General features: G+C 32.5%; 1 protein-coding gene across 1 annotated transcript in view; it reads left to right on the top strand.

Moving 5' to 3' along the window:
• LOC129222443 (paired amphipathic helix protein Sin3a-like) overlaps positions 1-23,769 on the top strand; it is a 37,279-nt gene that overhangs the window by 3,087 nt on the left and 10,423 nt on the right. The window contains exons 2-10 of the mRNA XM_054856957.1: positions 126-244; positions 1,660-1,808; positions 3,849-3,946; positions 4,062-4,178; positions 4,925-5,082; positions 10,626-10,706; positions 21,661-21,844; positions 21,921-22,050; positions 23,649-23,762. Coding sequence (XP_054712932.1) covers positions 126-244; positions 1,660-1,808; positions 3,849-3,946; positions 4,062-4,178; positions 4,925-5,082; positions 10,626-10,706; positions 21,661-21,844; positions 21,921-22,050; positions 23,649-23,762 — 1,150 coding nt within the window. The remainder of the gene's footprint in view (positions 1-125; positions 245-1,659; positions 1,809-3,848; positions 3,947-4,061; positions 4,179-4,924; positions 5,083-10,625; positions 10,707-21,660; positions 21,845-21,920; positions 22,051-23,648; positions 23,763-23,769) is intronic.

Raw genomic sequence — 23,769 nt, 5'->3', positions numbered from 1 at the left:
CCATTCTTTCAAAAACTGTCAAGTAGCATTTTATAAATTCACAATCACGCCTGCTGTATATTTGTTTGTGTTGATGGATATCTCTGTGTTCTAATCATACTTATGAATAATGTTTTTTTTCCTAGGTTCGTAAAGCATTTAAAAGTCAAGAGATTTATGAGAACTTTTTAAGATGCCTTGTGATATATAACCAAGAATTGATATCAAGACAAGATTTGGTTTTACTTGTATCTCCGTTTTTATCGTAAGTTATTTACATTACCTAAATTATTAGCGTATTTCAAATGTAGATAAAAGTTACATTATATTGATTGTTGCTGCATGCAAATTCACCCAAATTCTATTTCTTATGAGTAAAATAAGTTTTGTTGCTAACTTTACTCCTAACTGCAATTTGTTGCCAACTTGTAAAATATCTTGAGATACTATTTTTCCATGTTTCATTAGCAAATAATTCATTGTACTGCAAAATAACTTAACTCATTCACTACTTCTGCCGTGGGCAAGTAAAGGGCAGTAACTGCACATTTTTATTGAGCAATCACGATTGCTTATTGCTTTCATTTGACTGTTTTGATGTCCTATCATTTTTCCCACCGCCACCCTCCGCACCCTGTCACCGTCGACCGGCTCCTCACGATGCTGCTCCTATAGCGAAAGCGGTCTCCAGGTTGCATCCATGTCCTACACACACGCGCATACATACACAACTACGCACACAAACACACATACATACAGACACTTACACATATACACACACAAAAACCTACACACACACACAAAACTACCCACACTTTCATGCCTTCACACAGACACAAACACACATGCCTACACACACATACCCCATACGCGCATACATACACAACTACACAAACACACATGCCTACACATACATACAGACACTTACACATATACACACACAAAAACCTACACACACACACACACAAAACTACCCACACTTTCATGCCTGCACACAGACACAAACACACATGCCTACACACACATGCCCCATACACACAAACACACATATCCCCCCCCCCCCCCACACACACACACTCGTGATTGCGAAAAACATAATTTGAATTCAAGATGTCAAAATTCAAATTAATTTTTTTTTTTTTTTTTTTTTTTGCTTTCTTGTCATCTATTGTACGTTAGCTTTATTGTACAAACTTGCTTATTTGGTTTCGCTGAAAAAAAAGCGGGTAAAAAACGTCTAATTCCAACGTTTTCCTATTGTTACTATTAAATCCAAAACGCATTTCTTCAAATATCTGGAAAACTCATTTTTGCAGATAGTGCCGTTTACCTGTCCATGGCAGACTTAACCAGGATAAATTTTGAAAAACTGAAAACTTCTTTAATCGTACACCTTAATTCTTTATTCTTGAAATTTTCAAAAATTGCATTTCTGTTGATATTTCCCTTGTTTTTTTAATCGAAGGAAACTTATCCTATTGTCTCTTGGGAATAGATTAAACTAATTGATTCTCAAGAGAAGCAGCAATGAACAGGTTAATTCAATTTAAGTATACTGGTGTTTTAATTTGAATTTTTTACTAATAGCTTGAAAGTGTATTATAACGTGAAAGTTATGCTTATCAATTAGTGCTCTACTCAATTACCAACCTTTTACCAATTTCTAACCTTTCATTTCAGGAAATATTCTGATCTGTATAAATGGTTCAAGGATTTCTTAGGTTATAAAGAAAATAACAATACTAATAACAATACTAGTGTCGATATAGTTCCTAAGAAAATTGAAACTCAGGAAAGAGAAAGAGTTGGAGATTTTGCTACAGAAATTGGTGAGTGTTTGCATATTCTGGTGTTCGTTTCAATAATTGATTTTATATTGAAGCTTGTTGAACTACCCACACAACTCCTCCCACAACTCCTTCCCACACTGCTGTAAACTGCTTGAAATAAATAGTTTTATTTTTAACTGCTTGAAATAAATAGTTTTATTTTCAACTGCTTGATAGCGTTAAAATTTTATCTTTAGTGATGAAATTTTTCGATTTATTTTAAAGAAGGTACACTAAAAAGCCTTGTTCTTTGCCCCCTTTTTTTTCCGGTTTCCCCATTTTTATTTGAATAATCCAAACATCTGCTGTTGTAAAACAAATATCCGTAGATTTTGAGATTCTTTTGAGACTTCCACTTAACTAAATTTTAATTATTACTCAAATAATAAATATTTCGTTTTTTAATGGCTCTTTTGTTACTTAGTTCCTGGCTTTCATTTATGTTTTATTGCATTTGTTTATATGTTTGGAGAGCCTATTTCTAATTTTAATGGAACTTTTAGTGTTGTTTAAAGGTGTGTTTTGTTTGAAAGTACATTAACAAGGTGAAATATATTACTACTATTAATGTTTATTTGTTAACATTGATTTTTAATGCAATTATTGATCATTATTGAATTGTTTATTCTTCTTATTACTGAATTCATATAATATGTTAAGATTGTTAAAATGTAAGTACAAATAGATAACTAGAGAGCAGTAAAAACGCTTTTGAAGTAAAAAAAAAAAAAACCTTTGTTGAAGCCAACTAGAAAATCATGAATTAAAATTTTACAGCGACAACATGGGTACAATCCCTTTTGTCTTGAACAAAGCTTTTTGCCATGATGAAACCCCTGAGACAGAGAGTGGAATAGAAAGAAAATTTGATGACATTTCTTCAGTTTTACTTCAAAAATAAACAAAATATAAAATCAGGGTTTCAAAAACTGCATTTTAATCATTATACAGTTCCCAAACCAGATCTACTTGCACCAGAATCCAGTATTCATCTATCTCTAGCATGTGAAACATATTTCCAGGCATGATGCCCCTGGATCAAGTTTTCTCCCTTATTGTGTGCCTCAGCAAAGCTTACTGTTGCTAGTTCTGGTATTTTTTATTGAAATTTGCATAGAATGCTGTCTTGATGCTTTGAACTGCCAGATGAGTTAATAAAGTTACTCTCTATATGTACAAAAAGCAGCGCCACTTGCAAACTGCACTATACTGCCCTGCAAATCACAGACGTTGGCTTTGCACTTTTTATCAATTGTCAACAGGTGGTTCTTTATGACATGTGTACAATGTTGTATGATCATCTTGAGGCAGTGAGAAGCAAAGGGATGTAAGTGGACATTTTCAAGTTTTGAGTGAAACAAGGTTGTAGATAAGGCCCCAAGTAGGCTTTCATTGAAAAGTTTTTCTAAATCATGCTGTATAACAGAACTTCCCAGGGCTACTAGCTCTTGCCCCAAGACAGAACCCACATTCATCTGCCATTTGTACTGGTTATCTCCAGATTTTGAACCACTTACATTCATTTACACTTTTTTGTTACATCCCTTTGCTTCTCACTGCCTTATTTGTGAATGGAAGTTATTTAAAAAATAAATAAATAAATAAAAAAGGTGGAATCTGAATCAAGTATGTGGAGGCACTTTAGAAAGCAATGTCTCATTTTAAGATTGGCTGCAGATACAACTTTTATGCTTAAAACAACAGTATAGTAAACGTGTAAACTAGTTTTTTTTTTTTTTTTGCAGTATTTCCATATATTTGTGAAACACTGAATTTTAAAAACTGTTGCTGATTTTTTTTTAGTATCTATACCAAAAAAAAAAAACCTAATGACTGTTATACAGCCATTACTATTCGTGTGTGATTTTATCCCACTAATTTATGTAAGACATGGTTACAAGTCCTTGAAGAAATATTATTTTGCTATCTGCAAAAGTTTGTAAAATAATTAATTTATTTGATGGTTTATTTGTATAAGTTCTGAATAGTAATGTTTTTATCTCTACTTTTTCCAACAAAATTTTGTTTTCTTTCTACCAGATTATTCTTCATGTGTGAAATATGGTGCAAGTTACAGAGCTGTGCCAAGAAATTACGTGCAACCCAAGTGCAGTGGTAGGACTGCGCTGTGTCATGAGGTACATATTCTTTATTTAAAAAACAAACAAATAGTGTTAAAAGAGTAATTTAACTTTTTTTTTCCGTGAATAAATTATATAACTTGCCTTTAAGAAGAATTTTTGTTCTCTTTAGGTTTTGAATGACACTTGGGTCTCTTTTCCGTCTTGGTCAGAAGATTCTACGTTTGTAAGTTCCAGAAAGACACAGTTTGAAGAGTATATTTATCGATGTGAAGATGAAAGATTTGAGGTAAAAAAAAAATCTTTATATATAGTTAATGTTTCTCAATTATATTTGAGCAAATATGGTTATAAAATGGTTTCCTTTAGAACATTGTTTAATGATTTTCAAAAGAGTATCGTTTAGAGGTCCTTTCCTTTAATGTGAAATGTTATTAAATTTTATTTGTTGTTCCTCATTGGCCCTTTGAAGCACTTTTATTTACCTTAAGGTTAGAGAATGGGAACACTTTTAACTCCCCCTGATAACCATTTTATTTCACTGTTCAAAAAGCTATAAATTATCCCCTAAAAATGTAGTCACTTCACTTTAAGTTTTCCCCTCAGTTTCTCTCTCTTTCTCTCGTCATGTGACTGCTATGATTCTCACGTGTAATTTAATATCCAAAACAGGCTAATATATTTAGTCAAATTACACATGCAATGTGCTAATATTTTTCGTTAGCTTGCAGAAATCTTGAATGCACAAAATATCATAGAACAAGTATGTAATTAAACTTTGTTTAGTTGACCCTTCATTTTGTCGCTTAATAAGTATGGCTCTAAAGTGTTATGTGGATTTATTTTTTGGGAATGACTAATGCTCTTTGGGAATTTTTATATTAAACTTGTTGTAATTTTTAAAGAGATCTTCCTTTACCTCCCCTCCCCACACACACACTCTCTGCCCCCCCCCCACACACACACGCACCCTTTTTTTTCATCTGTTATATAATTTCTAAGAATTGTATTTTTTTCTTTTCTATTAATTTTTAGTTTGATGTTGTGTTGGAAACAAATTTAAGCACAATACGCATACTTGAAGCAGAAATGGCAAAAATTAATAGAATGTCTCCTGAAGAGAAAGCTAGATATCGACTGGATGATACACTTGGTGGAAGTTCTTCAGTTATTCAACAACGAGCTATTAAAAGGTAGGTACTTTTTAGAAAGGAAAAAACAACTCTAACAAGCATTAAAATATGCTTGTTAGAGTTGTTTTTTTCCTTTGTTTAGTTGTTTAAATTGTATTCCTTAAGCTGAAGATGTTACTTAAATTTTAATGGAAACTTCAGTAAAAGTTTGATCAAGACATCCAAATGTCCTTTTGTTTAGAATATTTCCCTTGAGTTCTTAGTTTCTTTAAAATGTAATTTTTTTGTGCAAGTTGTCAAGGTCAGCAGTATTTTCCCCTGCTATAGACAAATCTTTCATTGAGAAGACTGTTTTCCAGAGATTTTATGTTTTTAAGGAACATATAGAATAAATGCATAGCAAAACATCCGTGCTAGAGGAGGATATGACGAATGAATTAAATTTGTTAAAACAGTCTGAGGAGTTGTATGAAGTAACTTTGATCAATTCTCCCATTGTCTGCTCTCCCTCCACCTTCCTTCATCGACCAGTATTTTATTAGAATAATGGGAAACAGAAAAATGGCTGGTTGGAAATTTATTAATCACTAGCAGTACCTGCAGAGCAATGCCCGCGCTAAAAATTTAATGGAAATCCGTTGAATAAAAAAAATTGACGCCACCTCCCCCTCTGATGTGAAATTATCATTTTTCTTTGTATAAAATGCATACACACCTTTTCAAAAAAAAAAAAAAAAATCTATTATAGTTTCTTTGGAATTTAAAACTTTTCATCAAATCATTAAATTGGATTTACAGTTGCTTTAAAACTCTATTTAGCCAGTGAAGCGGTTTTTACTGCAATTTAAAATACTTCGCCAAATAAACATAAAAGACATCAAATAATATCTTTCAAATGTAAAAATAGTTCCGCAAATGTATTGTTTATCGCCAAACTCCCCCAGCATCCACGCTATCGTAATCCATCCGTCTAACAACAAAAAAAAAACATCCAGTGGATTATTCAAAAATTAATGTCCGAAAAAAAAAATGTCCTACATTTCGCTCAGATAAAAACAAATCAAAAGTTTCTTTTCTTTCAAAACAATAAATTTTATTTACGGTTGCTTTAAAACAATAATGATAGACTGAACTGCTCAGCACCTAACGTGCCAAGCGGCCACGCTACCGGAACCCAGCCCTTTTGTGAGTGAAGCGGATGTTTTTTCTTTGGCAATAATAAATGTTTCGCCAGACAAACAAAAAAGTATGAACTCACATTAACCGTAGCTTTCAAATCTATATATTAAGAGCTGTGTTGCCTGGCTTTGCCCGGTCTACCTTGAGAATAAAAAATGTGTCAAGTGACATGTATTCAACATTTAGGCTTAAATAAAATAAAAAAAAACATGCAAAATAACCCTTCCAAACAATGACAATAGATATTAAAATACAAAAGATGGATTTTAAAAGCGTAACCATGGAAACACGAAATAAAATAAGTTTAAGAAATTAAATGCAAAATAAGGAAAGAAACAATGGATTCAAAAAGCGTAACCGTGAAAATGCTAAAATAAAATGGCTGACAATCTGAATCAAAATTTTTTGAATTTAATTTAAAAACGCTTGTAACTTTTTTCCTTTGAAGATAGAAGCTAATTTTTGCTACCAAAGGTCGATATGTTTCTGGAGTAAAAAATGTCGCTCTTTCCAATGGTGTCAAAAAGAAAACTGTGGGACAATTCCTTCTCTTTTTATCGATTGATTTAATGAAGAAAGTAGTGCCTAAATTTCAGCTAAGCCTAAAAGAGTTCGAGCTAAAAACGCAAATTACTCCTGCTGTAATTAAGTTAGAGCATTGAAGCAAACTGTTTAGAACGCGGAAAATTCTACCCTTTTCAACGATATATAATATTAATATGTGGAAGTAATTTTTCACTCCCATATTCGGGAATTGAAATTTGGGCCTAAATTGGAATTTTAAAAAAAACTATTTATCAGATTTTTTCGAATTATAGCCTATGTCACTCAGTAAAAAAGCACCTTTCATAAAGTGAAGGAATTTTTCAAATAGGTGCAGTGGTTTCGGAGATTACCTCGAACATATAAACACAAAAATCCACCCTCTCTCTTCACAATATTAGTATAGATTATTATTTTTTTTAATTGCAAGTTAATAATTAAGCACAGAATGTTATAAAACTTTTTTTTTGCTTTTTTTTGTATGATTGAGAAGAAACTTTCTACTTTAAGAGTGAAGTTTCCAAGTTGTTACAATTTCATGGTAAAACAAGAAGTTCCGTCCAGAACTAAACGAGCCTACTTTCCCATATACCAATATCAACTTTCTAGTATTTGATCAAAATTCTCAAAATTAGCAAATTCAAAAATTATTTATGCCATTTATTTTTTAAAATATTTTAACCCAATTTCTAGAAATAAAATATGCCTCACTCATCATAAGAATTAGATGCGTAAAAAATAAATAAATAAATGAACAAATAAAGTAGCAGCACCTGTTAAACAAAGCAGCCAATGCATTTTAATCCGTTAAAAATATCTTTAGCCGCTTTCAAACAGGAAAAAAAAGAATTAAAATTAATAAGCTCAATAAAATAAATACATATTAAAAAAAAAAGGTTTGTTTTTCCCCTGTTGCCAAAGAATAATTTTAAAAATGAATTAATGAAATTTCAAAAATCAACAAAAACAATAAGATGTCAACTAAAGAAATAATTTTCATTCTCAAAAAGAAAAATTGTCTGTGCATATCTTTAAGTAGAAACATAAAATACTCTGAATTTCTCCGTTAAAAACTGAATACATAAATTAAAACTTTAAAGTGAAAATAAAAACAAATCATATTAACAATTATTATTTCACTGTAAATACCATAGTTGCGGAGTTGGAGTAAATCTCATTTCGGGATAAAAGGGTCTTATTCTGGAGCTGAAGGTACCTTTTTAATTCAAAGAGTCGGAGTTAGAATCGGTCATTTCCCTTAGAGTCCGCAACTCTGCCAATGTTTTTGAAGTTTTAGTTGTACTTATTTCGGGATAAAGGAGTAGGAGTTAAGTCATTTTTCCTCAGTGTATAAATTTTTGCCAAAGCTACGAAGTCGGTCGAAATCGGGATGTCCAAGTACGACTAATTTTCGGGCACAGAAGTTGAAGTCAGGTGTCCCAAAACTCTCGAAGTTGGTAGTTTGTCCTCAAGAGCTAATTCCAATCAAATTATTTGTTTGAAATAAATTTGCCTTTATGTGCCGAATCTACATTGACTTTCAGTTTCCCCGTAGGCGCTAATGTTAAGGCATTTGAACTGTTCAAAATTGAACAGAAAATTGTTTAAGTCAAAAAGATATTTTATATAGGTACATGTTTTTCATCAAAAGTTTTTTCCTACAAAGTTTGTTTGAAGCAAATTCGCCTCTAAGTTTGGAATTGCCTTGAATTTCCCTGTAGGCACTAAGGTTAAGTTTTTTTGAACTGTTCAAAATTGAACGAAAAATAGTTCAAATCAAAAAGTGAAATATAGGAATGAGGTGTCCTTGCCGAAATCTTTGTTTGAATTGGCCTATTCACTCAAAAGTTATTGGGGGGGGGGAGGGGGGCAGACCGACCGACAGACATTTTTTCCGATCTCATTACCCTACTTTTTAAGGTTTTGATATTTTTTTTTCATGATATTTTCAAGATGCATTAAGCCTTCTTTCATGCTTTTTTCTTCTTTAGAGTTTTTCTTCTTAAGAGTTAATGTCTTTTTAAATTATTATTGTTTTTGATGTGACATAATAATGGCATACAGTGGCTCCCAAAAGTGTTCGTACACCTTGAAATTTTGTAGTAAAACCAAAATAACACAAAACTGAATTCGAATATGAAGTCCACTTTTTTTTCACACCATTCCTATGCCATTCTGAATAAAACCCAGTAGTTTTTTTCAAAATATTGCCAGATTTTATTTTTGAAATTTGTCAAAAAACGAAGAGACAGAAAAGATACGCCTTGAAAGTCATCGTACACTTAAATATTTTCGAATAAATTCTTATTTAATGTTATCGTATGTGGTTTTTTTACTATTTTTGCGTTTTAATGATACTATAAAGTCATTTGCCTTTAATTTTTTGTGTATTTATTTTCTAATATTCTGCTTATTATTTTAAATTGGCAGGTATGTGTAAAAAACAACAAACACGATTCGAAATATGATTTTTTCCCTAACAGCAGCCGTAAATTGGTTTGAAATGTCTCTAAATTGGTTAATTTATACCATTGTATAGTGAAGTGCTTGATAAAATGCTTTAAAGACAAGAATCGGATAGAAAACAAGGTAAGGAAAGGTCAACTGGCAAAGTTAACAAAGCGTGATCGGAATTTAACAGTTAAAAAAAACATGAAAAATGCACATTTCAGAACTGAAAAAGTTTCTGCAGAATTGAATGAAACATTTTACGTTTAATTTTTACCATAAATTGTTCGCAAAAGTTTCTGATTAGCTGGATTAAATGGGATCTCACCCCGCAGAAATTTTCTTGTTCGTGCGAAAAACAGTAAGCTTACGCTTTCCGTCGTAAAATCAATTATAAATAAGCTCAAAACGTTTTGGAACAACGTCTTACTTATAGATGAGAATAAATTCAACATTTTGGGTTAAATTGTTGTATAATTGTAAATGGAAGAAAAAAATGAGGAATTTAATCTGAAGAACGTAGTTGGATCAGTTAATCAGGACGATGAAGGTGTTCTTGTGTGAGGGTGCATTTCAGCATCAGGACTTAGAAATTTGGAATTTTTTCGTGAAATAATGAATTATGCTGTTCATTTAACTACTTTAAAAGACAATTTTAAACTATTAGCCCAAAATTTGGTAATCGGAAACAACTTTGTTTTTTTTTATCAAGATAACAATAAGAAGCACACGTTCGCGTTTGGTGCCTCAAAATTTGTCCCTAAGCTTAGAAATATCTCCTCAATCGCTAGATTTAAAGTTAATGGAACATATTTAGAGATATCTGGTGGCTAGATTACGAAAATACACCATTGAAACGAAAAGCGAACTAGAAACAGTAAGACTCGTAGTATGGCTGAACACTAACTCAGAAATTGCACAAAAAAAGAAAGAAAAAACAATGAAGTCTATTCCCAGACGTTTAAAAGCTGTTGTTGTTACTGCATGATATTCTACTAAATAATAACTTGCTAAAAAGTTAAATTATTTACTAATTTTTTGACATTTTTTCAAAGTGTACGAAGACTTTTGTGAGACAATATTTCCGGCACTTTTTGGTTTTTGATTTTTAAAAAATGAAGTTTTAATGTTTTATTAAAAATTTTCATATAGCTTTGTTAAAAATAGATCATAGATCTTATAATAAAATACCTATTTCGAAATATTAATTCTAAGTAATGGATAAGGGCCTATTTCATTGAAAGTCCTAGGTGTACGAACACTTTTGGGAGCCACTGTATATATTGCAAGGATTAACCTTTTTAGTTTTAATCATATTGCAAAAGTTTTATTGGTTCTGAAGAAATTTCCGATGTTATTTGTTTTATGTACTGTTTATTCCTTCAATAATTATCATCATTTTTGCAAACATTACAGTGCTATTTTGTTTTTAGAATTTATGGTGATAAAGCTGGTGATATTATTGAAGGTCTTAAAAAAAATCCTGTATCTGCAGTGCCTCTAGTTTTAAGACGGTAAGTAAATGTTTTTGGTTACAATTCATCTACACTGAAAATGTTCTAGTTGGCATTGTGTTTCTTGAATAAAATACTCGGTCTGTCTATGACAATGCATTCTCTCTCTTCTCATATTTTGTCACAATTGTCTTCAAGTACTCGTTTAAAAGGGGGAAGTATGTGAAGAGAAAAATCTGATTTGTTGTTAGAATATTTTTGTGCTAAGTTTTGCATCATGTGTATAGTCCATGTACCAATTTTTGTATCAAATTGCCAATTCTTTAAATTAGAAGGTTAGTTTTCTGTCTTCTCAGCCCTGATCAGGTTGAAAAGATAAAAAGGGAAAAAAAATCAAGTTTTCCAACTGCAATAGTCCCCCCCCCCCTTTTTATATACATAATTTTAAATCAAATTTGTCTCGTCTTTGTGATTTTATAAAAAATTGTAGATGAGACACAGCTTTTTAATATAGATCAACCTTTTGAAACATTTCCTTAAACGAGCTGATGTGTGCATGACATGACTTCCTTTTACTCCAATTTAATGTTATTTTCCAATTATTGGCAATTTTAATGTGATTCAAGAGTTAACTCTCTAAATATCACCAACAATGGCCACATTGAAACCAGATTTAAAAAACAAAAAACAAAAAAATCACCGAATTTGTCACCTAGTTGGCGATAAAACTTGGCGACCAAAAGACTGGTGATAATTCGCCAAGTGTCCTCCAAATTATAACACCACTTGAGTTAGCATCAAAATTAACCATGAATTCCCCCCAAAAAGGTGCAAAAGACCCCTTTAGAAACATCCGAATGCAACCAAAAATGGAGGTGCACAACTAGACCCCCACTAGGAGTCTACGTATCAAATCTTAAATTTCTTGGGCAAACCGTTCTTGAGTTATGCCTGATAACTTACGATGTTTAAACGAAAAGCCGAAGGGCTAAATTTCGTAAGTTAGTCAACAATGTTACATGCTTATACAAGCAGAGATAATATCACACAGTGGAAGGTGCAGAATCAAATGTTAATGTAAAGAAATGAACATTGGAAACTTGTTAAAATCTTACCAAAAATTTATTGGTCCATAGTAACTAAAATAAATAAACTAACAAAAATAAGTTCATAAGAATAAACCCTGGCCATAAGTGGAGGCGGAGTTCGCAACTCCCCAACAACTATCGGACCTAACTCCCAAGAGGCTGACAAACACAAAAGAAGAGAGAGAGAACGATTGGAATCGTTCACTATTTATACTTGCCTCATTTGCATATGATTGGGCATCAAAGGATGCCTACCTAAAACTGAAAACTTTACACGTGCCCAAAGCGTTGAGAAGTTAATCTAATTTGAATAAAGTAAATTTTATATTACATTACATTAGGAATGAGAACGCGGATAAATATCGTTTACCGATGTCTATCATATCCCCCCTTCTCATTCAGTAATGCTATTAAACTTTAAATTTTTATACAATTTTAATAGATTCAAAAATAACCCAAAAAAAAAAATCCACAAAGGGCCAGGCTTAATCTTTTACAAAAATTTAACAATTCAACAATAAACAAATATGGATATATATCCATCATAATACATCATCCATCAGCAGCTGCAGCTCAATGCATCACCGCTTATATGATTGAAGTCCTTTCTCAAAAAAAGTCCTTCTTGCCTATAGATGATCCAAAGTCCAAGGAACTAGTAGCAAGTCCAAGATTAACATTTCCACTTCTAACTATCTTGTCAAACTGTAATTGACAAAAATACTCGAAACAGTATCTTTGAAAAAGATGGGCACAATGATTTGAATTTTTTTTTTTTTTCACAATGACAAAATTGTTTAAAACGCTTAGTTTCTAAAGATAAACTCTTATCATTGAATCAAATTCCTCCATCTCAAAGATTAAACCAACGAGAAATTTGAAAAAGAATTTCAGTTGTTACAAAAATATTTATACTTTAATATCCCATTATATTTATTATACTAAACAATTTAATACCATTAAAAATTAACAAAATATTTGTTCACAAAAACGATTCAGTTCAAAACGGGTCTGCGGCTTCGTAAAAATATCGGCCCTATTGGATTTACTACCTACATGTTTTACGGTAAAAATGTCCCGTTGAATCAAATCACGAACAAAAAATAATTTTACATCAATATGTTTTGTACTGTGATTTTCAATCGGAGATTTAACAAAGTCAATGGCCGATTGATTATCAACGTACATTACAGATTTAATTTTACTTTTTCTAACAATTCCCCAGCGTAAACATTGGTTTAATACACGGTCAAACCACATAAGCTCTTTAGACACTTCACAAAGGGCCACAAACTCACTTTCCATAGTGGAAAGGCTAATACAACGTTCCTTGAATGTTCGCCATTCAATCGGTGCATTATCCAACAAAATTAACTGCCCCCCGAGTGAAGTTCGATCATCTCGATTAGCTGCATAATCGGCGTCAGAAAAAGCTATTAATTGGGTTCTATTACAATTTAATTTAAGTTTTAAATCTTTTGTTTGAAAAACATAACCCAGAAGTTTTAAAAAGACCGTTCCAATGAATGGCACCATTGTTGCTTTGAAATTGACTGAAGATATTGACCGCATAACAAATGTCCGTTCTCGTTCTGCTCGCAATGAAAGAAAGACAACCCAACAAATTACGATAAGGAATCTTTGACATTTCAAATTTTTCATTTTCTGTATTAGGACAATTCGATTTCGAAAAAACAGTACCTTTACAAATCGGCAATGATGAAACCGGAAAATTAAAATGTTTGAACTTTTCAAAAACTTCAATGATATATTTAGTTTGAAACAAATTCAAACCATTTTCAGTTCTTTCAAATTCAACACCTAACAGTTTTTTCGTTTTTCCGAGAACTTTTAAGTCAAAATTTTTCCTAAGTAAATTTAAAACATGATTTAAATTCTTTTCTCTCCGTGCGAGCAAAACAATATCGTCAACATACAACAATAAAATGACACATGAATTATAAATATAAACACAATTACATTCTTCAAATTTCTGAAAACCAATTTTCAATAAAACACTGTTTATCTCAAAAAACCATATACGGCCACTCTGGTGCAAACCGTAAAATGCTTTATTAAGCTTACAAACTAGATTTTCTTTCCCTTCTATTGCAAAACCCGGTGGTTGTCTCATAAAGATGCATTCTTTTAGAGGTGCATATAAATAAGCATTTTTTACATCGCACTGCAAATCGAACCAACCTTCTGATACTTTCAAGGAAAAGAAAAATCGAACCAATGAAAAATGAATCGTCGGACTAAAAGTCTGATCGTACGATTCAGGGGATTGTGCATATCCCTGAGCAACAAGTCTCCCACAATACCTAACAATTTTTCCCGATTCATCTCTTTTAACATTGAAAACCCATCTTGATCCGATTGGTGTTTCATTTGCAGGCAAAGGTGTTAAATCCCACACTTTTCTAAAATGCATAACCTCTAATTCATCCCTCATTGAATCTAACCACTGGTCCTTTTGCTTAGATTTAAGAACCTGTTTGTAATTCTTAGGAATTACAATTTCATCATCTAGTCATAAGTTACATAAATTTAAATGAACAGTTTGATCAGAAATTTCACCTTGATATAGATTTCTACCATTAAAATCAAATAAATGTGGCTTAAACAAAATAGCATTTTTAGAACAATATTTTTCAACATCATTTAAAGAACGTAATCGTTTAGAAGAATGTTTCTAATAAAAATAAATATCAGTACGAGATTTATCTGACCTTGGGATTGCTTTCCTCACCCATTCTGTTTCACGCAGCTGGGCGCGTGGTGGGTTTTCCCCATTTTCACTCAAGTCAGAATTCGAATCTGATTCATCCCCTCTCGTCTCGCTTTCACTCTGATCAGAAGATAAGAATTTAGACGGCGTACTCGGGCTTTCACTTCTGTTATCCGATTCGGAATTCGATTCATTTTCTGAATTTTCAGAATCTGATTGAATATTTGACCATTTGAGACAGGGACCCAGCACAGCTCCACTAGAGTCACTCTCTGATATATTTTTAAAAGCTTCTTTGTAATAAACATTTTCATTAAAATTTACATTTATACTTTCAAAAAATTTTCCGCTTTCGGGAATCCAGATACGAAAACCCTTAGTGTTAAATGCATAGCCCAAAAATATACCTTTTTTGGCTTTAACATCAAGTTTATGTCTTTGCTGACGGGGTGTTCCAAGATAACACAAAACACCGAAAGGTTTGACGTGCCTAGCACTTGGCTTACGTCCACCATATAACTCAAAAGGTGTTTTAGTTTGTCCTGAGTGACAAATCCTATTCCAAGTATAATTGAAATAAAGCATAGCATCCGGCCAAAATCTTTTACTTAGCCCGCTTTCTTCCAATAATACTGTTGCAGCATTAGCGGCTGAGCGATTGTACACTTCGGCCAAACCGTTCATCTCTGGACTGAAAATATTGGTTAACTCATGTTTTATACCGTTATCCAAACAATAATTGTCAAAAACTTTATTTACGAATTCTCCCCCGTTGTCTAACAGCTTTTACTTTAAGATTTAAAAATCTTTCAGCACGCTTTATGTGCCTTATGAAAATTTCTGGTACTTTGCTCTTTTCACTAATTGGATACAAAGCAGATTTACGTGAAAAATCATCAATGATTGATAAATAAAAATGTTCCCCCTTATTTCCCTTAATATTACATGGACCCCACACATCAGCATGAAGTAATTCAAGGGGACACTTGGACCGTATTTTACCTATTGGTTTAAATGAAACGCGTTTAAATTTACCAATTTTACAATTTTCACAATCTATTTTTACATTTTTGAATTTAGGCAGGCCATGGACACACTCAAATTCACCGCTCTTTCTGATACTATCGGTGTTAATATGTGCCAGCCTTCTATGCCACAATTCTAATTTTTCTACATTAGAGCATTCAATTTTCTCATTTTCGAAATGATCATTACTTTTATTTGGTTTTATACTTTCTTGATACGATTTATTATACAAAATTTGAGGTTTTACAAAATAAATGCCATTTCTTAAAATTGCTCTAAATATAAATCCATTTCGACCAGATATCGCCACGGAGCCGTTTCCCCCTTCAAACTTAGCACCCCCCTTATCGAATTTAGTACCCGATAACAAATTTTGACGCAGATTAGGAGAGTACATTACATCTTTTAAAACAATGATAGTATCATCAAACTTTAATTTCACAGTTCCCATCCCCAAAATGGGGAAAGTTTCATTTCTAACGGCTACAGCCATTTCTTTGTTTCGCAATGGTTTAAAGTCCTCAAAAGCACTACGAATATTGACGAAATGATGGGTGGAACCAGTGTCGAAAATAAATTCATCTGGGTCTTCTGATACTTCATTTAGATGTACTTCGGAAATGAAAAAGTTCTGGTACTTACATGCTTCCTTTTCCACTGATGGGGAACTGCACCTTGCAGTTTTCTTGTTCGCCTTCCTCTTATTCCGGATTGGTGATCTTGACTTTCTGTTTCGTTGTTCGAGGTCCTTGTCAACCCTTTTATTTTGACACACATTCCTCTTATGGCCGGGTTTATTACAGTTAAAACAAACTAGTTTCCCTTTTACTCCTTTCTTGTCAAAATTACCCGGTTTCTTTACAAAGTTAGCCCTGCCGATAATTTTATCATCCTCATCTTTTAGTCGAATTCGCGATTCCTCGGCAATAAGTTCGCTGACTACTTTATTAAATGTGAATTCCTGTGCAGTAGTTCTAAGAATAACTTGACAAATATTGTCAAATTCTGAGGGCAAATGACGCAAAATTTGAAAAATCAAATAATTTTCAGAGAAATTCGCGTCTATAGCCTTAATTCTTTCAAAAATTTGCCGAGTACGGGCAGCGAAAAGATTTATCGACTCTTCCTCTTTTATACGACATTGGGATAACTCTGAAAACAATGTCATATGCTGACAACGATTGTCAGGAAAGAAGTGATCTTTCAAAGCCTTCCAGGCATCAGCCGCGTTGACCTGATTTTCGATTATCTTTTTGAAATTTTTCTCCAAATTTAAATAAATTATGGATAGGGCCACATCTTGTCGATTTTGAAAATTACGAATCTCTTGCTCAGTAGCCTTTTTTTCATCATTAGAAAAAGGTTCCTTTTCAATGCCATTTACAATCTTCCACAGACCTCGTTCCATTAGGACAAATTTGATATCCGATGACCAACTCACATAGTTGTCAGACCTTAATTTTTCGATAGGAACACTCTGGGATGCCATGATTGATAAGAACACGAAAAACGCCAAAAATATAAAAAAAACTAATTTCAAAAAAACAACCAACAAAATCCCAAAATATCCCCGAAAAAAAAAACCTAAATAGTGCAACTGTTACAGCTTCCCCCCTGGAACAAGTCCAGGTCTTCCGCTGAATTTAGCAGCCACTATTCTGCCTAACACCAAACCAACTATATCCCCCCATAAAATGCAAACGAAACGTCTGAGAAAAGTTAACACTACACATGGCTTAAAGATTCAATACAAATTTCCAAAAAGTAAAAGAAAAGCTTCTATTTTCACAGTTTTCATTCAACGCCGATGCGGGGAAAACAATTTGAAAAGATTTCCAAACACTTGTCATCTACCGATTCAGCAAAAAGACAAGTCAGTTACAACATTCCATTTCATCACAAAAACACGAAGTCTAATACTCTACTCTGCTGACAATTCGAAAACATCTTAATACATTTATATTACTCATGATACTGAACACGTAATTATTATGATACAATTGGGTAGGGCTGGGCCCATAACCCTTATGATAACTTACGATGTTTAAACGAAAAGCCGAAGGGCTAAATTTCGTAAGTCAGTCAACAATGTTACATGCTTATACAAGCAGAGATAATATCACACAGTGGAAGGTGCAGAATCAAATGTTAATGTGAAGAAATGAACATTGGAAACTTGTTAAAATCTTACCAAAAATTTATTGGTCCATAGTAACTAAAATAAATAAACTAACAAAAATAAGTTCATAAGAATAAACCCTGGCCATAAGTGGAGGCGGAGTTCGCAACTCCCCAACACCTATCGGACCTAACTCACAAGAGGCTGACAAACACAAAAGAAGAGAGAGAGAACGATTGGAATCGTTCACTATTTATACTTGCCTCATTTGCATATGATTGGGCATCAAAGGATGCCTACCTAAAACTGAAACTTTACATGTGCCCAAAGCGTTGAGAAGTTAATCTAATTTGAATAAAGTAAATTTTATATTACATTACATTAGGAATGAGAACGCGGATAAATATCGTTTACCGATGTCTATCAATGCCATATACATACGCACATATATATGTACATACAGAAGTCACAAGAAAACTCGTTGTTATTTACTCGCGAAAGTCAAAATGGATATTTCGGGCGTCTATACATTCTTAGGTACATATGTACGTGTGGTCGGGTCGAAAAAGAAACCCAACATTCATTTGGGGGTGAGCAAAATGGAAATTAAAGCCGATTTTTGAGTGAAATTTTTTCACGAATACAATACTTCCTTTTTTGTAAAAGGAAGTAAAAACTTGTTAAAGCCATTATTTTTGGCGAAAGTCCCTGGTGAACTGAACCTTTTCAAAAAAAACTCTAATTTTTTTCAGGGATGAAAATCTTCCGCAGATCCGCGATTTTCCGCTTTTTGTATTTTTTTCATTTCCTAACCGCCGAATAATTTTCAAGCGATCGATCGCGATCGCGTTCTTCCCCTCAGGATTTTTGCTGACTCACGTGTTCTTTCTAAGGTAGCAAAAAGAAAGGAACTTTGTTTCATGGGTGGGGAAGGAAAAAGGCTCAAGAAGGAAGTAGAAAGCATCAGCGTTTATGCATTTCGAAATCCGACTGCATCCACTTCCATAACACTTGCTCATTTTTGTCTACTATGCCATCCTATCACTTAAACCTTTATGACTTTTTGTAGACTGTTATTTTCCACCCTTTTTGTATGTATTTTATTTTTTGCTGAAGACTTGTACACTCATTGTTTTGTCACACCTATTTCACAACCACTTTCTAGCGATCGATCGCGCAAATACCCCTTCACCTCCCTTCTACCCCAACCTTCCTATCAGGATTCTTGCTGAGGTACACGTTCCTTCTTGAGAAACGTAAGGAACATTTTGCTGTTGGTAAAGATAGTGAAATAGGAGTGGAGGGGAAATGTTGGAGAGTGATGGTGGGTGCAATCGTTAGATGTAGCTTTTGAAATCCGATTGCATCCGCTTCTGTAACACTCTCATTTTTATCTGCTATACCATTCTACTGCTTAGACATTAATACCTTTTTGTAGACTAATATCTTCAACCCTTCTTACTCTTTATTTATTTATTTTTTAATGAAGACTGCCACTCCCATTCAAAAATATTTATCCTATTCCATCTGAGTTAATTTAAGCCAATGTCATTCTTCAAATCTAGTTTTAATGCTTATCAGGCTTACCAAAGATATAGCTCTTGAAGATCTTAATAAATTCAAATTTTTTAAAACTATACTGTGCTATTTTATTATGACAGACATGTAAATGTTGGAAATTGAAGATGCTTAGATTCTCAAATCATGACATGGTGTTTAAAATTTTTTATCAATTTAAAAATTATCATTTTTATGCTAGTGCTTAAAATGACCGTCAAAGTTCAAAAAGTTTTAGATTGGGTTTGGTTTTTTAATAATTTTTATAGAATATACCCAGCTGCTCCACAAAATTTCAAAATGCTCTTCAAATAGTTTCTCCAAAATTAGCCACAAAAAAAAAAAAAAACCTTATTTGTTAACATTTAAAAGACAGTATAGTATCAATATAATTTAGCATAATGTAAAAAATATATCTTCAAATTTTAAGTCTTGCAATTTTTCCTCTTTTTTTAATTCGGGCTATTTTCATCCCTGTTTAAACCCTAGCTTTTATGTAAACAAAGGGGTCTAATGTTCTTCCATTCTACTAAATTATTTGTTAACCTGACCCTCAAAAAATTCTCAGACAAGATTTGATGCAACATGCGCCTAACAAAAAATGGAGGGCTCTGGGGGAAACAACTTTTTCCAGTTATCCTAGGAAGACTGCAATGGCTCTCTTTAGAGGTCTCACTGGACATGACCGTTTATAAGACCATGTTTATAGAATCAGAGTGGTGGATTCTTCGGAATGTTCTTTGTGTGACTCCAAACAACTAATGACTTTTGAACATTTAGAAAGTTGTATTTTATCTCAGTATGAAGACATTGTCAAAAAATATTGGAGAGCTCATGAGGCTTAGGTTCAGCCAAATGTTGGGCATTTGTCAAATAAATATGAAAAACAAAGCAATTTTTTAACTTACCTAGATTTTTATTTTATTTATCAGGGTTCGTACAAGTCATGGAAATCCTGGAAAGTCACAAAAAAAAAAAAAAAAAAGCCAATTTCAGGCCTGAAAAAGTCATGGAATTTAATTTGAAGTCATATAAAATGTCCTGGGCAAAGAGAAAGGAACAGTAGCTAAAAGAGCATTAAAACTTTAGTGATTTAACATTATTGTGCATAAAAACTATTAAAAGTGGAAAATTGAATGATCTGAATTTTGAAATCTCATTGCATCCAATTCTGTAGCAGCCGCTCGTATTTTTTTGCAATGTGATTTTACTGCTTGAACTTTTTCGAAGATTGAGGGTACAAGGAAAAGGGGAAGACCAGCAACAAGGTGGCTGGATAGTGTTGCGAAGGACCTAAAAATTTTGGGAGTGAACAGGTGGAGAAACCTGGCAACGTGTCGTACCGCCTGGAGGAAGCAGACGGAGAAAGCCTTGGCCTGCTCCAGGCTGTTGTGCTGATGAAGAAGAAGATTTTACTGCTTGGACATCACTCATTTTGAATTTACAATTATTTTCAACACTTCTTTTATTTTATATTCTGTAGTAGTGAACTTGTATGTTCTTCCTTTTACCACGCCTACTCAAACGCAATTCAATTGCACCCAAGTTCGTTTCTATCACTCTTAAAAAACTTTATTATTAAATTTATCAGAACTTAACTTAATTTGTTGAAGGTTTTAGAAAACAAAAGATCTTTATTCAGGTGATAAAATAGAGAAATAGGGGAATTCTAATTACTGTAAAACAGTATGGCAAAACTAATCGATGCAACCCACTGCTACGTTCAATGTCAGTAATCAAGAACTATGCTTTGGAATTACTGACCCTATTAATTTATATGCATTTGAAAATGTGCAAATAAATAAACAAGTTCATTTCAATCAGAAGATTTATCCATTACTGATTTTTTTTTTTTTTTTAAATAAATATCTGGTTTACAAACAGGAATTTGCTAAAAAATGTTGCTTTACATATGTTGCTTTACTTTAAAGAACTGAAATACTGTCAAGTTATGTGGATGATTAAATGAACTGTTGACACTAAAAGGCATTTTTTGAAGGAAATTTATTGGAACTTATTATTGACTCATTCAACCTTTTCCCCATTCTTTATCATTCTGCCTGTTTACAGAAAAATTATTAGACATTTAGGCATCATTACATCATTTACTGTATTTTCACTTTACTTAGTGCTTCGATGAGGTAGTGGCATTCAAATCTGAAGTTTTGCTAATGCTCATTTCCAAAAGTTGGCATGTTTGACATTAATAAGTACTTTTTATGTAACAAGGTCATGAGAATTTTTATGAAGTCATGAAAATGTCTTGGAAAAGTCATAGAATTTTTTTTATCCAAATAGGGTATGAACCCTGTGACTTTGTTTTTTTTTAATATTCATTTAAAGGGCCATATTTTTATGGTAAGTAATCAGCATTTATTGTATAAATTCAATGTATTGATTACATTAAACATTGTATAATGTAAATAAATATATTTTAAAGTTTAGATTGGGGTGTGTGTGCATGTATATACGTATGTACAAACTATTTTTTAGGTTAAAGGCAAAAGAAGAAGAATGGCGTAAAGCTCAAAAGAGTTTCAATAAAATTTGGAGAGAACAAAATGAAAAATATTACTTAAAATCATTGGATCATCAGGGAATCAACTTCAAGCAGAATGACGTGAAGTTTTTGAGATGCAAAAGCATATTAAATGAAATTGAAACAATATATGAAGAGGTATGTGTATTAGTTTGTTCAAATAAAATTTATATGACTGCTATGAATTATTATTAATTTTTCTCACATTTAACAGAGGCATGAACAAGTGGATGATGGTGTTACTGATGTTGCTACTGGACCTCACTTAGTACTGCAGTATAAAAGTAAAAATGTTTTTAAAGATGCAGCAAATCTTGTTATACATCATGTAAAAAGGCAAACAGGCAAGTGTAACAATTTTATAACGCTATATTTAACGCCTGATAAAATTATATTTCAACCTTTTACTTAAAAAATAGTAAGCAATATCATTTCTTAAAATTTTAAAATTATTTAATTTTTTATTTTTATTGTTAGCTGTGTCACCCAGCTTTGCATGAGACGATCTACCTCAAAAGTAAAAGTTATGTCAAATGACGCATGTTCAACAATTAGGCTGAATTTAGAGAAAAAAACCACCAATATTGTAAAATTTTCCATCAAAATAATAATTCTTAAATTTCGTTATTTGCAAATCTAAAGTCCCGAATAAATTAAAAGCAACCGTCCAGAAATACAACTAAAATCCTTGATCATCTTCTGCTGGCAGTAAAAAAAAAGATAAATGGCCAAAAAATAATCAAAAGGAGAAATTTTTACCTCAAAGCAAAAGCAAGAATTTTATTTGTTTAGAGTCGAGAAAAAAAATGGCAACAGATCTTTCTAGGCAATGATTTTATTCACACTAATTAAAACTGACCTCATGGCAGACAATAAATTTCCGATTTAATATTGATGTTCCATTACTTAAAAATGCTTCAAATTTTTCTCCTGTTGATTTTACAGCCTTAGGTTTTTTTTTTTTTTTTTTAAATTCAAAGGAAGAAAATCTACTTTGGGAGTATTTTTTCCAGGCTTTAAAATAAGACTAAATTGAGGACAATCAGATAGTTATAGCACCCTATATTCCTCTTCGGGCACCTTAGTACCTCCCTGCTAAATTTGGTCAAGAGTTAACGTAAACTATGGATTTGAAAAGGGAACATACATGCATATATATTCTGTTTTATTTCTATAGATTTTTTTTTTTTTTTGATTTTTTATGTTTTTATTTTTATTTATTTATTTATTTATTTTTTCAAAAGGGATGAAGAGCCCTGTAAATATTTCAGATTTGTATCTTTTGTGCTTACAGTCCAAGCCTTAGTAATATTTGAAACATTTATTAAACTGATCATTGTGGACAATCATCTATATCAGGGGTCTCCAACCTTTTTTACTCAAGGCCCACTTTGCAAATCTTTGGAGGCAAGGGGAGCCATAATTGAACAAAATGTACATTCAGACAATCCAGTTAGCAACAGCCCCCCCCCCCTCCATGATCTTTTTAAAAATTAAGCACACAGCGGTGGGTTTTGAGATCTCTTAGGATTAGTTTTCTTTTAATATGCTTTAAACAAAATATATTATTAACTTGAAAAAAAAACTGTTAGTCGGCTCTCTACAGGTCGGAAAAAAATCTGTTCGCGGGCCGGATGTGCCGTAGGTTGAAGACTCACGGCACTCTGGTTTTTCTCATTTTGTTGCTTAATTACACTTTGTTAGGAGGCAATTTTTTAAAATTTTTGTGTTCATTAACATTTTTAATTCAAAATTTTCAAGCAAAATTCTGTGTTTTTATAAGTTAAACTGACTAAAAGTTAAATTTTTGAGTCCCTGAGTTTTGTATTTATAGTTTTTGATAGTCAAGTATTTTATGTATAACACTTTGAAATTTTTTTTCATATGTGTTTTAGTAGACTTTTTAAGTAGAGAGTGGATCAATTTCATAAACATTTTATAGGAACCCAAAAAGAAGATAAGCAAAAAATCAAACATTTGATGAGGCAGTTTTTCCCTGATTTTTTTTCTGCTCCTCGGGGAGATTTGTCGGATGATGAAGTCGACAAAGATGATGGTAAGTA

This window comes from Uloborus diversus, chromosome 5 (genome assembly GCF_026930045.1).
Source record: "Uloborus diversus isolate 005 chromosome 5, Udiv.v.3.1, whole genome shotgun sequence".
Classification (NCBI taxonomy): Eukaryota; Metazoa; Arthropoda; class Arachnida; order Araneae; family Uloboridae; genus Uloborus; species Uloborus diversus.
The sequence above is the reverse complement of the archived record's forward strand: the minus strand, read 5'-3'. Positions and strand labels throughout refer to the sequence as shown.